Source organism: Castor canadensis, chromosome 11 (genome assembly GCF_047511655.1).
Source record: "Castor canadensis chromosome 11, mCasCan1.hap1v2, whole genome shotgun sequence".
Classification (NCBI taxonomy): Eukaryota; Metazoa; Chordata; class Mammalia; order Rodentia; family Castoridae; genus Castor; species Castor canadensis.
In genome coordinates, this window is record NC_133396.1 from 138,149,375 (window position 1) to 138,166,009 (window position 16,635).

At 36.7% G+C, this 16,635-nt stretch overlaps 1 protein-coding gene across 8 annotated transcripts in view; it reads left to right on the forward strand.

The window, feature by feature from the left end:
- Sdccag8 (SHH signaling and ciliogenesis regulator SDCCAG8) overlaps positions 1 to 16,635 on the forward strand; it is a 220,374-nt gene that overhangs the window by 57,414 nt on the left and 146,325 nt on the right. For all 8 annotated transcript variants that reach the window (XR_012439102.1, XR_012439103.1, XR_012439104.1 and 5 more), the window contains 3 exons: positions 1,513 to 1,665; positions 9,599 to 9,733; positions 12,831 to 12,947. Coding sequence is in view for 4 of the 8 variants with exons in the window: in XM_074048778.1 (XP_073904879.1) it covers positions 1,513 to 1,665; positions 9,599 to 9,733; positions 12,831 to 12,947 (405 nt within the window). In the remaining 4 variants the exon portion in view is untranslated. The remainder of the gene's footprint in view (positions 1 to 1,512; positions 1,666 to 9,598; positions 9,734 to 12,830; positions 12,948 to 16,635) is intronic.

A 16,635-nucleotide genomic window follows, 5' to 3' on the forward strand; every position in this document is an offset into this window, starting at 1 on the left:
TGTACTTAAAAATGTTGACTTTTGAGTTTTTGTTCAATTGAAGACCTTCTAATTGGATAGATTGATTTGTATTTAATAGTCATTTTATTCACTTGCACCAGTAGTAGTCATAATATCAGTGAAAGTTAGACATTTTATTAGATTCATTGAAGATATTTTTCACAAGCACAATTTCATTTTGAAGCACCAATTTCACTAATTTATAGTATTTCAGGCTGTAAGGCTTTCAGTTATGGAAAAATAAGCTTTTTCGTTTCCTTTAAAATCTAATTTAAAGCTTCCTTTCTGAGGCATTCTTAACTAGAGATTAACTTGGGACTAACTCCCTCAGAGAATCATTTTTTTAAGCCAAAATTATATTTGTTTTTCAGTTAATCTGATATAACTGAATTTTGCTTTCATATTTTATGCCTCTCAGTACAGAAACTTTCCAAAAAACAACAACAAAAATTGAAGTTGAATGCTTTCTAAATGAAGAAAGGAGAACTCACAAGTCCTAGATGTGTGTTGTCTATATTTATTACAGCTCTCATGGAGGAACATAACTTTCATAAAACTTACAGGGCATGCTGAGCCCACTCCATTTTCATTGCAGCAGATGTGACTATCAGATCTGTAGTCATGCAGTGTGTGAATCATAGGAAACCTGAGTTGGGTGAAGTACATCTCGTAGGTAGGAATGACTGGAATAGGATAATACCATGGTATCTTAATTTTATTGGGATTTTTTTTAAAATTGTGATTTTTGAAGTCCTGTTTATTACTGTGTGAGTATTGTGCATGAAGTTATTATAAATGTGGACAAAAGGAAATTCAAAAGTTTTTATTTGGGAAGTACAGAGTGGGGAATTAGACTGAACAACAATTACAAACTTCTACCAGAATTGTAAGACAATGATTCGCATAGAACTGAGTAGTGAATTCTGTTTTGAGTCTTTACTTATTTTAAATTTTGGTTATGACCTAATTTTTACACAAGTTATATGCTTAAAGAGAGTAAACTAAGTCTTAGTTATATTTAAGGAAACTTATTATTAACAACAGTGTGAAACAATAGATGCCTGTGTGTAATGAAATACAGTATTCAACATCTCATTTAAATTTTTAAATCTGTTTATCTTTTAAAGTATTCAAATACTTTTGAACCATGAGGAAATGAGAAATCAGTAAATTTTATTTTTTATGTAGAGTGATCATGATATGTATAAAGATATTAGGACATCTGGCTTTTCTGAACATCCTTTTCAAGTTCTGACTCATTTGTGGCCCTCCTCAAGGTCTGCTACCTATATTACCTAAATGGGGTAATATAGCTTTAATTGTCAATATTGAAATGTGTGAGTAAATGTAACATTTAGGTACTATCTTGGGTCAGTAAGTGATACTGATAAACAAATACAGTCATCCTCATGGTCTTTACAGTGAGTCTTAACTATTTTAAATACAAATAAAGCTTAATTGTCTCATTTTCCCCAAATTCTAAACTCCCTTTTCATGCTCTTATTCTGGCAGGCTTTCATTGAGTGTGAGCAGTTGAAGAATGAGCTGGAGAGGCAGACCGAACGACTTGAAAAAGAACTTGCATCTCAGCAAGAAAAAAGAGCCTTTGAGAAAGAGATGAGGAAAAGAGAAATAAACAAAGAAAGGGAGGATGCTGAGTCAAAGGTACTGAAGGCCTTAAGTTGTCATCCACACCGCAGAAGAATGTGCTGGTGTCAATGACCATTCTATAGGCTGCCATTCTTGAATTTAAAACCTTTATAACTAGTTACATTTCTTATCCTTTGAAGTTCATTAAAAGTGGCCTATTTCCCATGTTTCTCAATGACGCTTATTCCCTGACCTTTTCAAATACTCAATTTGACTCCATATTATGAAATTCTGAATTTACTTTGATCCTGCCATTCTCTCTCTCTTTCTCTCTTCCTCCCCACCCTCTCTTTCCTTTTCTCTCTCCTCTCTTTCCTCTCACTCATTTGCCAGAGGAGGGCAGGTGCTCTAAAGATACAGAGATTTTATTTCAACTTTAGCTAAATCAAGGAGAAATGACTTCTCTATTTTATCCCCTACCACAGATTAAACATGCATAAGATGGAACACTTGTAAGAAACTGAGTAACCAAGAAAAAGTGAGTTCTGATTAATTATGTGGTGAAAAAATGACCAGATGTATAACTGGAAGGGAGAAATTAAAGGCAAAAGGAATAGATAACATGAAATAGGCAGTATGTGAAAAACAGCAACAAATTGGAATACAGCGTTGAGCAGAACCCAGCTTAAAATTGCTGCATTAGAGTGAAATTAGCAAGAAGTAACCAAAACAACTGTTACATTTCATTTAAAGAGGATTCATAGCTTGTGCCCTAGATACAGCTACAATTCTCCCATGCATGATAATTATCTCCCCTAGTAAATATCTAAGAGTGTCTGCTATGTGCAAGGCACATATGTGTAGGCCTAAAGATATTTAAAAAAAGGATATAAAAGAAGAAATATCATAGCCTCTGCCCAGTTAGTTTTAACTCTTATGGGTAAGCTAAGGCATTTACTATAAATTCATTTGCCTTCTTACCTTTTTAAAGAAGTCACATCTGTCAAAACCCTACTGTAGTTCAGTCTAACTGCTTACATCTGTGCCATGGATTGGTGATCTCAACAGGTGAAAATCAGGCAGCTCTGCACACCCAGGGTCTTCAGTGTCCACTCAGTGTCCACAGTCTTCTTTGTGTGTGCTAGCAGTCCTCCTGTGCATTCCCCTCTCTCCTCTACTTTCAGATTCAACAGAGATTATTGGAGGGACTTGATGGTAGTCACTGAACTACCACAATGCAGTTCCCTCATTAAGCTTACAAGCTCTTGGGAGAGGGAGACATTGAACACATACTTTCATAAATGAGTTTTTTTTTTGGTTAGGATTGCTCATATAGAGTACTGTGAGAATGTGTAACGGAGCATCTGACCTAGCCTCAGCAATCATGGGAGACTTTCCATCAGAAGGAGAGTTTTGAAATGACTCCTGAAAACCTGGAATAGGAGTAGGAGTGGCCAGGTGGAGTTGATGGGAAGAACGTTTCAGGCCCAGGGAAATAACATGCCTAAGACTCTGAGGCTGGAAATCTCTGTACTTTCAAAGAATTTAGTGAATGCCCAGGTGCCTGGAGCGTAGGGAGTGAGGGACAGAATTAGTGGAGGGTGAGTGTAGAGAACTATGCAGGAACCAAATCGTGTATGGTATTAAAGTCATGTGAAGGATTTTAAATTTCATTCACTGTTGGACAGTGTTGTGCTGCCATTTATATTTGCAGAAAATCATTTTGTTTATAGTTGGAAGGGGAGTAGAATAGATATCAGGAGATGAGGTAGGTGGGAGGTCACTGCTAATCACAGCAGGGAGTGTCATCTTGAACTCCACCTTCTAGTCCTATTTCAAATCACTTTTATAATCCTCAAATCCTCCTCCATACCACTTTCACCCTTTCTAGTTGGCAGAGAGCCTTACTTACCTGTTAAAATTGAAGCTATAAGGTAATAACCAGCTCATCTGTTCATCTTTACCCTCACTTCTGTCTTTGAATAAATTTTCACCTGCACCCCAGCCCTGTCAGAACAGGAAAGACTTAATCCTAATGCATACCCTTCTCCTGTTCCCTACCCCCTCTCCCACATCAAGGAGCTTGTCTCATTTGTTTCCCGCTGTCTTCTGAATCTTCAACCTTTCCTTCTCTATAGCCTTTCTTATCAACAAAACAAACAAAACAAAACAAAACAAAACTCCCAAATTTCTTTCACCTGTTGAAAGAAGCAATCTTTCTTCTAATCTAATGGTTTCAATCTTGTCTACACAAGAAGTTCCAAAAATTTCACATACAAATTGTACCTTAAATCAACTATATATGACAGCAGAAGGTAAGATTCAGGAGTGTTAAAGTTGCCCACTTGATTCCAATGTGCTGCCAAAGCTGGAAATCAGTCCAGCAACCCCATATCCCTCATCACTTACCCTTTCCCCTACTAATTATGTTTCCTGAAAGAAACACAGTCTGTATTTTGTCTTTATTTTCTGACCTCCCAATTCAGTCTTCAGCCTACTCTTTTCCAGCTTCTGTGCTCATAGCCACTGACATTGCCCTTGCTATGTTCACCAGAGACCTTTCCATGGTCTTTGGTAAAAAAACCATTAGATTAGAAGAAAGATTGGTTCTTTCATGGTAAAAAGGTTTTATTCTTCTCGAAAAGTACATTTTTCTGGATATCTGTGAATCCATATTTGATTTGGGAGAATGATGATGTGTGCCTTTAAGACAATGAAGGAGACACATCCAGAAGGCAGACTGATGGAAGGTTTTAGAGTTTACCAGAAATCTGTAGATTTAGATACTTTAGCACTGCTGTGGCTTTAGTTCCATATTTGTGGTATTGATTCCTATATTTTAAACTTTCTATTGAACTCCCAATCCCCTTTTGCTTTCTATCTTCTTATTCTATTTAACCACTATTTATTCAATTGCCAACATAGAAATCTTGTCACCTTTGTTTCCTCCCTCTACAAGTCATTGCCACTGAGTTCTAAGGTTCAAGGCCTTAAGCATTTGCCAGTCCTTCTCACTCTTGGATGGTTCCTACAGCCCTTTGCGGCATCCTTGCCTCTGATCTCACCTCCTTCCCATCTGTTCTCTAAACAACAGCCGGAATGAGCACCCTAAAATGAACATCTTAATATGCCAGTTTCTTGCTTTAAAAATCCTTTTATGTTTCCCTGCAACCTTGAATAAAATTCCAGATCCTTTAGTATACATAAAGACTACATTATTCTTCCTCTCTTTGGCTCTCCAGTCTCATTGTCCTTCATTTTTCTTTCTCACATCCTCATCATATCAACCTTCTTGTACTTCTCCAAACATGCAAACAGATCAGTCTGCCATTATAGTTTTCACTTCAGGATTTTGCATGTTCTTTGCTTCCTCCCTAGAGGAAACTTCCTTTGCTCTCTTTGATTCTTCACACTCTTTCTGATACCACCTCCACTCAAATTCTCTCAAACCTTCATTGAGATTCTCTGCATGGGTTCCCTTAATTCAATTCCCTTTATTGCAAATTCTTGTTGAATTATTTGTCTCCCCTAATTTACTATGAATTTCTTACATGTGTGATATAACGTCCTTATTCTTTGGCACATTCCCTTCACATAAAATGTGCTCAAATATATATTTGTTGAATGAACAAATGGATAATTACATACAAGGAAAAAAAAAAGAATCCATGCTATTGGAAAGGTAGGACTAAAATGCTGAAGAGTCCAGAGTACCAGAACTGGTCCCTGTCTGCAAGAGATCATGGAAGGCTTTGTGGAGAAAATGGACTTTAACTGAGCTTTGAAGAATAGGTAGGATGTAGAAATACAGATTTTGGGGGAAGGAAGCAACCTATGTCCAACTGGAATAAAACCTGGAGAGAGGTAAAGTCATAGGTTGAGTATTGTGTGTGTGAGAGAGTGGTATCAATAACAAAGACCACACACACCTTGGAGATTTTTATTTGGGGAGTTGTTTAGTGAGTAGCCTTATTAATCTTATTGAGTAGGTCTACTATCTAAAAATATGTTGATGAGAATTTCTTGATAAGGAAAAAGAAAAGCCAAAATGTGACTGCCATGATGCTGGATCTCACCAAGACAGGTGATAACTGAAATACAGTGCACTTTGGAGTCCAAGTCACTTAAATTTATTTTGCCCACAGTAAGTTTTGGTGAACATTTGATCTCAGGGTCATGTCCTAAATAAAGATGTGTGAATAAAGATTGACAGCTGCCCTAACACTGAGGGGAGTGCTCTCACCAGAAAAAGTACTTAGGGTTGAATACAATTTGACCTTTCTGTGATCTTGACACTTTTTAAACTTCTATAAGCATCAGGAGTAAAGAATAAAATTGATAATACTTCAGGGACTTCATAGATTAAATTAGATGCAGTTTTGAAAATATCCTAATGCCTGGCTTATGTTAGGTATGGAATAAAGTCTAGTTTGGGGCTTTTATCATTCTTATTTTAGAAAAAGACAGAAGTAGCCTTATTGGGTAGCTTTCTTTGGCCTTCACAATAGTAATAGCAGTCGGACTTGAATATAAAGCCCAGCTGTACCTTTTATTTCTTACCGTTTTTTTTTTAAATTCATATGTGCATACAATGTTTGGGTCATTTCTCCCCCCTCCCCTCCCCCTCCCTTATCACCCACCCCGTCCCCTCCCTCTACCTCCCCAACCCCTTGATACCCAGCAGAAACTATTTTGCCCTTATGTCTAATTTTGTTGTAGAGAGAGTATAAGCAATAATAGGAAGGAACAAAGGTTTTTGCTAGTTGAGATAAGGATAGCTATACAGGGAGTTGACTCACATTGATTTCCTGTGCATGTGTGTTACCTTCTAGGTTAATTCTTCTTGATCTAACCTTTTCTCTAGTTCCTGGTCCCCTTCTCCTATTGGCCTCATTGCTTTTAAGGTATCTGCTTTAGTTTCTCTGCATTGAGGGCAACAAAGCTATCGAGTTTTTTAGGTGTCTTACCTATCCTCATATCTCCCTTGTGTGCTCTCGCTTTTATCTTATAATCAAAGTCCAATCACCTTGTTGTGTTTGCCCTTGATCTAATGTCTGCATATGAGGGAGAACATACAATTTTTGGTCTTTTGGGCCAGGTTAACCTCACTCAGAATGATGTTCTCCAATTCCATACATTTACCAGTGAATGATAACCTTTTGTTCTTCTTCATGGCTGCATAAAATTCCATTGTGTATAGATACCACATTTTCTTGATCCATTTGTCAGCATCTTGGCTGTTTCCATAACTTGGCTATTGTGAATAGTGCTGCATTTTATTTCTTACCTTGAATGAACTTGGGTAAGTTGCTTATTTCTGAATCTCACTTCAGCTGAACTGAAAATTAATTCAATTTCATATCAATCTAAATCCAATGCAAAACCTCTGTAAAGGAATTTAAAGGGAGAATATATATCATACTGCCTAGCATAGGTAGAGAGATTAAAAGTGCCAGGGAGATAACATTAGAGCTAGAGATGACCTCCCTGCTTTGCTGACAGTAGGATACTTGAGAGACTTGGGCTTTTCTTTGTGTTTCTTCTTTTCTTCCATTCTCTCTCTCTCTCTCTCTCTCTCTCTCTCTCTCTCTCTCTCTCTCTCTCCCTCTCTTCCCCTCTCCCCTTCCCTGCCTTCCCCCCTGTCTCTCTCCAGTCATGTGGGAAGCTCTAGCAGAGCAGGTGCCTTCTACCTACTCAGGTTTGCATCATTTTCCCATGAACATTCCTTGCTGTGAGTTCTGTCTATTGCCTTCAGTAATGGTCCTTGTTTGCACTGAGCCATGCAGGTTCGTTAGTTAGTTCACTCAATCATTCATCATGCATCTCTCCGACTGTTCCTACAGTTCACACATTTTCTTAGTTAGTTCCTTTGACAATAGCTAGAGTCCTTAATTCTTGTATCTTGTATGGGAAGTACCACTTCATACCATATTCAATACATGAGGGACTGCTCTGCAGAATTTCTGTCAAGCTCTTCCTACCTGGGTGTCCTTGTCTCTTCCTTGCCCCTGTCAAAGTTTAAAGGACTTACCTGATGTCAATGGCTTGGACATCCAGCAGTGTTGCAGCTGTCTGTGTTACTTCTGGCTCTGCAACAGATGTGGATAGAGAAGCTCCTGCAGTGTAATGCTGACTTCCAGATGGTGGGTGTGGGGAAAAAGAAGGTGTGACAACAGGAGGGGAGGCCTCAGGAAGTGGGTGACAGGAGGCAACAGACAGGTAGTGGGCAGAGGAAAGAAGTGATGGGTGGCAGAGGGAGGGAGGGAGTTCCAAGGCAGGGAAGAGATCTGGTACATGCCTTGAAATAGAAACTGATACAGAATTCATAATGAGCAAAATAAATGTCTGCATATTTACTTAAAAACTATGCAGTAGTAATATGTATAACCATCAGCTTTATCTCCACATAAATGTGTAACACATATTTTAATAGCTAGTTATTAAATTTATTGCTATTGTATTAGTCCAGAAATCCTATCATTACCTGTTTATGGGGTGTATAATCATGAACTTGAATTCTTAAATTAAGGAAATTGAACTGATACTTTGATTTGTCCTATTTATCTTTTTTTGACCTTTAACTTTAGGTTCAGATTGTAATGTGCACAAGGATACTTTGTAGTTTGCTATTAGTACAGATAATTTTATCTGCAAATGAAATTTGTAGACAATCTATTGATGACAAGACATGTAAACAGTCATAAGTCAAGTATACAATTCTCTATAATCTTCATATAAATTAATTAATTCATCTGCCTAAATTAGAAAATAGCTACCAGGGCTCATTGTTTTTGTATGGGTGAATTTTAGCTACTTATGTAATTCAAAGGCAGACACATGACTTGCTTTATTTCTGTAGAGTTCTTAATTTGCCGGAACTTTGGTGCAATAGGAAAATCATAATTTTCCTTTTGACTTCAGTTATAAAACTGAATTCACCTGTGTCTGGGTACAATGGTAAATTTCAAATATCATTATTTTTAATTTGTTACTAGGTCTTGTTTTAACAGATAAAAACTGATAGGTATCCTTACATGTAGGTGGCATCTCTTCATTTAAAAACTGCTAATTCACCTGAGAAAATAAGAAGAAAAGTTGGACTTAGTGAAACAAGCAAAATATAATTATCAACAAAAACTATAAAGGATAGTTCTAAGATTTAGGAAGCATTTTTAATCCTGAAAAGAAAAAGAAGAACCTGATATCTACAGAGTGCCTCAGAAAAGACATTTGTTCTAATTATTCATTCATCCATTGGTGGTGGCTTTCCATGAATATGCCCCTGAGGAAAGAGAGATGACAACTAAAAATAGTGTTATTAAGGACTGTGATCGAGTGATAGTGCCTGGTGGCGTACACTGTAATCCCAGATATTTGGAAGGCAGAGGCAGGAGAATCGTAAGTTCGAGGCTAGCTTGGACAAAAGGTGTGAGACCCTATCTTCAAAACAAAAATAGAAACAAAAGGGCTGGTGGGTATAGTAGAAGTGGTAGAGCACTTGCCTAGTATGTGGAAGGCCCTGGTTTTAAACTGCAATACTACAGACAAACAAGCAAGCAAACAACGTACCATGATAGAGGTACACAGAGGTAAGGGTGACGAAGGTGATAAGGTGGTTGTAGCAGTACATGCTAAAGTGACTATCAGAATGTTAAACAACCACACAGCATGGGCAATAATCAGTAAGAATGGATGCAGGCTACAGGCAACAGGTGTGAGTGTCCCAGGGTGTGTCAGCTGAACATTAGCCCTGAGTATGCAGTGGAGCACCTTTTTGTGCTGGGCACTAGAGGTCAGGGAAGGCTCCCTGGTGAAGAAGAGATGATGGCCCAGCTGAGTCCTATAGTAGGATAGGGGAGCACTAGGTAGCATGAAGACAGGGGAGGCGGGGAGTTTCCCACAACTGGAACTGCAGAGAGCCTCTTCACTGCTGGTTCCAGGGCAGGAATGTGGAAATCATAGCTCTCTCTTAACATGGCTTCCTTTTTAATTCTGTTTCCTCTTACAGATATTGGTCCTGTCTCAGAACATTATCCATCTGGAGGCTGAGGTGGAAAAGGTTACGAGAGAGAAGATTGCGGCTATTGGTCAACTGGAGGAAATTCAAACGCGGCTTGCTTCTCAGGAAGTAGATGTCACAAAGGTATGTCCACATTAGTTCAATAGCTGCCTAAGTAAATATTGCTTAGAAAGTTTTTCTGAGTGAACAAAGCTCTTACTGTTATCAGGAAGAAGATTGGGATGCGCAAGTTTTGTTATTCCAAGAATAATAAAGGTCCACTTAATGGTCACTCAGCACATGTTCACTTACTTTATGCTGCTCTTTGTATCTAGGCTGCAAATTAAAAAATGAATTAGACACAAATAATGTCCTCAAGCAGCTTATGGGCTAAGTGGCAAAGACAGACTTGTAAATAGGAGTTATATGACTAACTGTTGAATATTTGGTAGAAATTATAATTCTAAATTAGTTAATTAGGAATGACCTTTTTTTCCCTTTGCCATAGGTAGCATAGGGTTGGTATTCACAATAACTGTCAAAGATGTCTTTTTACAATTTGAAAAATGTACTTAAATTTAAAATTCTCTTCCACTCCTTTTTTAGATCTGGCCTCTAAAATCAAGATTCTATTACAAGCACAAGTTAATTATTTTATTGATATTTAAGTTTATACATTTGAATACTACTGCATTGGTACTAGTTAGTGGTACTAGTGGAACAAGAACTGAAATGTTTAGTGGTCTTTACTGGCTAAGGCTATCATGTAAGATCTCTATTTTAAGAACTGTTAGAGGCTTATCTAGATTTCAAGTCAGTTGCTTTAAAAGTAAGAAATTAATTATGGGCATGCATAATGTAATAAAATAAATCAATTTATTATTCATGCCTATATACACAGATAATTTGTTTACATACATACTCCTTCCATGTTTTTCTAAGTTTTGACAGTTTCACTAACAATATTGCCTTGTAACTCAGTAATTACAATTAATTTTAACTTCACATTAGGAAAGAGCCATTTTCCCTTTTTCAATTTCAGTAATTTTCCATTTGCTTTCAAAAATTCAAGCTAGCCAACATAGAAATTCAAGAGAAGAGTACCTGATGTATTGATGCAGAGGGATGGAAATGCTTTACCTAGACTTACAGGTAAAAGCTATGGTGACAGTTTTTTATACATTATAGGGAGAGAACTTTCTGCTGAAGTATGGGAAGGCAAAGACTGTGTTCTTGTCTGAGAACTGTCCAAGAGGACTCAGGCACCAGAAGGGTGATTAGACTGACTGGCCTTGAGATTGCTTCCTGCCCTGAGATAATATAATTCTGGCTCAATTTAATGTGTTGATTTATTTTAGATGAAATTTAAGTGTTATGGATAAGCAAAGTACTGAGGCAAGGGGGCTTTAAAATTAAATTAAGGAATAAAATAATTTTAAATGGAACTTAATATGTAGCCATTTGTTATGTAATAAGTTTATTGGTGTTGGGTTTTAAATATTATGGTTGTGTGATTGTTGTTTTTTGTTATTATCAATTTGAGATTTTTCTACTTCATTCATAAACCTAAATCAACAGATTAGAATAATGAAGAATTAAAGAAAACAAATAAGGTCCCTATAATGTTTTTCTGTTACTCAATTTAAAATTTTTATTTAGCTTTATAATTAATAATTTGTAACATAAGCTTGATAGTTTTCAATTGTTTGACGTGGAAGCATCAGCCCACATACATGGAGGCAGCTGAATTTTTAGAAGGATTTTGATCATTCCGCTTTCTGAGTGCCACTGGCAGAGGCTACCCAGCTTTTCTCCTGTCTTGTCACCTTAACTTTTGAACTCAATATTCCTTCATTTTTATTTGAACGTATTGTTTATTGAGCACATGTAGGTTTTTTATCTTAGTATATTTGAATACCCTACTAATAATGGAACTAGCTTGTAAAGTTTCCAAAACCATCATTTTTGAAGGAATACCAAAACTGAAAAGTTTCACCAAGCATAACTGTCAAATAATATATGATCTTTAAAAACCTGCATTTGTAAATTAGAAGCAGACTTGTGATTTGACTGGTCTCTCTACAGCTTCTCAGGTATTTCAGAAGACCCATAATTTCTTCATTTAGATTTATCTGCTAATTGCACACATATTTCTGTGTCTGTAATGCCCTGGATTTGGAAGAAATACAAATTGTATAAAGAATAATGCAAATGCTTTTAAGATACTATGTGTGTTCATTATTTATTGATATATTAAAACTATTTCACTTTGGCCAGGCACCAGTGGCCCACACTTGTAATCCTAGCTACACAGGAGGCTAGGATCAGGAGGATTGAGGGTCAAGGCTCCTATTTCAAAAATACCCAACACAAAAAAGGGCTGATAGAGTGGCTCAAGTGGAAGAGCTGCTGCCTAGCAAGTATAAGGCCCTGAGTTGAAACCCTAGTACCACCAAAAACAATCCCCCTCAAAACCCTATTTGACTGCAGTGTATATTTTCCTTTTATATTAACTGTTCTAGTTATAATTGTAGAGTGTGTTTTGTGCTAGTTTATGACTTGTTAGAAAATGTTCCTTGACCAGAGTGGGTTGTGCTCTTACTACAGTATCTGTTTTGATTGTTGTTATCTATAAGACTTACAGTAAGTACCTGTGTATAACACAGAATATCAGTCATGCAGTCTTCCAGCAGAGAAGAATTTCTTCATAAATTTCCTTAAAAACAAAAGCCTAAATGATGAAGTTGTTTAAGGAACATTTTATAATATTGTGTGACTATTTAACCATAAAATTTTGAGTGAACAATAATATTTTAACTCTTTTTCCTAGTTAAAATTTGGGTGATAATGCATTTTTTTCATTTCTTTCTTTCTTTTTTTTTTTTTGTGTGTGTGGTACTGGGGTTTGAACTCAGGGTCTCATGCTTGCTAGGCAGGTGCTCTACCACTTGAGCCACTCTGCCAGCTGATAGAGCATTTCAATTGATAATATTCAATTGGCACATTATTTAAGATACTGAGTTATGCATTTCTTTATTTTAATTTGAACTTGTTACACTCAACAGTCCCTGACATTGCCTCCAGATCTTAACAGGCTATGTTAAATATTGTAACAGACATTTTTAGAGAAAAGTTCTGTTGTATTATATCTGTATTACCTCTAGGAGGCACCAAAAGATTGAATTGCAGGCATTGTCTGGTGGATTCCAGCAGCTATTGATCTAGTCTTACAATCTAACAGGTGTGTGGAGAAATGCGCTTTCAGTTGAATAAAACCAAAATGGAGAAGGATGAGGCCGAAAAGGAGCACAGAGAATACAGAGAAAAAACTAAAAGGGAGCTTGAAATGAAAGATCAGGTAAGCGATGACCTAAGCATAAGCAGCAATTAAAGATAGAAGTAACGTTCTTTCTGAAGTTGATGTGGTTTTATTCCTAAGTTATTTATTTCTCTCATATTATTCCTAACTAATGCAATGATCCAGTGTATACTATTAAAAGAACTTCATTTATAGCTGCTTAAAATTATCACCTTTCACAGGAAGTGGTGAGACTGCAACTGCATGAATATAAAATCCCAATCTGACAGGTCATAAATATACATTTGGATACGTGTATCTATTACTTACAGAAGTTAAAGATGTCCTAATGCACAGTGCGAACCTAAAATATACGTACTTAAAGTTCTTGAAAGATGCCAACTTGCATCCAATTTTAAATGAAAGAGTTTAAAATTTGTAAGATGAGATGAGTTGATATGTAAATATGTCAATCAAATTGATTGTTGGCAGAGTGAAACTAGTTTTAACTGAGATAACCACGAATAAGTTTGCTCAGGAAGCCTGAGTACAGTGAAAGTAGAAATGTTAGGGGTGAAGGCTGCTTACTTCAACTTCAGTTTGAACAGATGTTTTGTTTTATAGATCTGTTGAGATCATGTAGATATCCCAACTTTAACTGAAAACATGGATAAAGTTTTTAGAGAGGCAGTTCTTCCAGGTTGACTTTTTCCCTTTTTATGTTGCAGTTTGGGCTGCTGAAGGCTTGTACTCCTTCTATCCAACAAGAGTGGTTGTTTGTTGTATTAGAATAATATGACTGAGTTCTTAGTGTCAATATTTTAAAGAAATCCCTACAACTTAGAGGTGGGTAGCTCCAAGTAAAAAAATTTTAAAACCTATTTCTATTCAAGGCTTTTTTAAGTCATGTTTTTCAATATATTTTCCCTTTCAATCCAATCAACTCTTTATGACAACTGACACAAAGACAACTGAGAAGGGTATTAAAAATGAAAGTGATAATGAAATTTGCTACAAAAAGTCTCTCAATTCATGACTGAAATCCTAAATTCAAAGCAAGACAACCAGAGTAAAATTCTTCTTTTGTACTACCATATTCAAAGTTTTATAACAAGTTTTACATTTTCAGTACAATGTACATTTATACATTATTAATGTGTACAAATAATGGAAGTATTTTATTTCATCCAGTTGGGGGCGTGCCTGATAGTGGAGTAGAAAACCCTTTTTTTCAGGGACAGAAGGTCTAGGACGACTGAGTCAGGCACAGAACATTTTCCTTTTTTGAGGTACTACAATTTTTGAGAGTCATGTTGGCAGGCCTGCTAGCATTATTAAATACCTTTTGTGTTGTAATACACCATTCTGCCTGTGTAATATTTTGGACTAACTTGGAAAATACAGCGCCAAAGAGTTGTTGAGGTTTTTAAAAATTATACTGGAGTGCTTTAGAGGAAAAAAACCATTATAGGAGCAATGAGAATATAATATCACTTGTAAATGGATAACGTATTTAAAAGTATTTGTAGCATTTGTCTTTTAGTACTACATCTCTTTTTAATCAACCAATAGTCGAATGAAGGCTAAAGCTGCAGGACTCTGAAAGGAGTAGTTTTCATTTGTAAACATTTCCCAGTGATAGTGAAATACTAACAGCTTTCATAATGATTTTGACTAACACGGTCTTAGAAAAAGACGTACCTTTTTAGGGGGTAATACCCATTAGTTATAAAATCTCTGAAGAGTTACAAGATGTTTGTGATATGATGCACTTGTTACCATTTTTTCCAGAACAGAACGTGAGGAAATTTTATAGGTACTCTTTGTAACTACTTTGTATTGAACAGACAGTTTTAGAAAAGAAAGTAGTGGGGGTCTCATTCCATGTGTGATTTGGAGTAGAAAAGCAGCAATTGTTCTTTAGTCTTTCAGCCATGACCTGACCTTCTGTCTCTAAGACCAAAGAGCTATTTTACTTGGCCACCATCTGCACTCAAGAGAGAAATTTACATTTAACTTTTAAGGACTGGACATTTTGAGCATCTATCTGAAATAGCTACAATAATATTAAAGCACATTGAATTTTTAAGGTGTTATTTATGTATCATACAGTTCGCCATAACAAGGATGTTTCTTGGTTTGCAAATGGTATTCTTCATACTATAGTCATTTTGTTCGTATTTTAGTTAACCTGACTACTTGTGAGATGGGAATGTGGTTAGTACAGAGCTTTTCTGATGTGTGCAAAATAGGGTGGATGACTGGCCACCAAGATGAGTTTCCTCATGGCCTGAGCCCTGACTCTGGCATCATTAGAAAGGTTAGCAGAGTGACAATGGCAGTTTCTCCCACCCACATCTTTTCTTTCTTAAATTGTGTCAGGAACTGATGAGTGAATTATCCTTTCCATCAACTCTTTTGTGTCTCTTCAGCTGAGAGAGCTCCTGACAGCCTCAGAGAAAAAGAAAGGAAAGGAAAGGAAGAAAAAAACCCCAAAACCAGACAGTTGGCATGGAGGAGAATGAAAAATTTGCACCTTGACTTTTATTAGGAAATTTTTGCAGGCTATAAGTACACATACACACACTTATACACCCTCATGGGCATTTGAGCACATGTGAGGGAAGACTGTAATAAATGCCTACACTTCATTTCCATCACCTGTGCGCCTCATCTTGCCGCTAGCACTCCTCGTGAAACACGTTCCTCTCTTAGCTCCTGCATCTTCCTTGTTGCTTTCATCTTTTGTCATCTTCTCCTTTTCCATCTTCTCTTCATCTTTTACTTCTTCTTCTTCATCTTCTCCTTCTCTATTTCTTTGGAGAAATATTTAAAGTAGATCTCAGACATTATGTTTGTTATTTCACCCGCAGATACTTCAGTGCATATCAGTGAAGGATATTTTTTAGAGTCACTATTATCACACCTAGCAAGATCTATAATTCTTTAATAGCAAATAATGTCCAAGTCGTGCTCAAATTTCTTTGTCTCAAAAATGTTTGGCAGTGGGTTTATTAAAGTCAGGAAAATAGTTGTATTTTTGTGTTTATAATGCCCAGTATTACACTCTTTGAAAGGTAATAAAGGGAATTCTTAGTAAAATTTCAATGTTGTCTGTTGTATATTAAATTTCATACAGAATGTTTTGATCATGCATTATATTTTTAAGATGGTCATCATCATCCTGAGAAGTGAATTAGTAATTGCAATGCTGCTCCCATGTAGCATTGTTGATCATCATATGCCAAAATGCACCCCCTAGGGTTCAAAACCCAAAACACATCACTTTAGAGCCTTACATGTAAGAATTAAGAATCTGGGGGAACCCTGGCATTTCATGATTAGCTGACCTGAGTGAGGGGTGGACACTGGAATGCTTTTCTGCATCAACTTCCATTGTGGTGGTTGAATCATAAAGATTAACCTTTATAGCTTCTAACCTTTGACTAGGGCCCAGTGCAAAGTAAGGATAGGGCTCTTTGTTTGGAAAGCAGGAAAGTAGTGATGTTAAAGATCTGCAACCTATCTTCCCCCCCCACCAACCACATTGGTGTTTTTTATTTGCTAGTTACTTTCAGCTTTCTGAAGCACAGAGGAGAGAGCTAGCCCTCACACGTGCCTCGTAACTAGAGGTGCACATGTGCTACATCAGCTTCTCAGTTCTCTCCTCTAACCACAAGACCTACACACCATGCCTAATGGGTAGTGAGGAAAGTCAGACTCGTTCATCTCAAGGAGGTCAGACAGG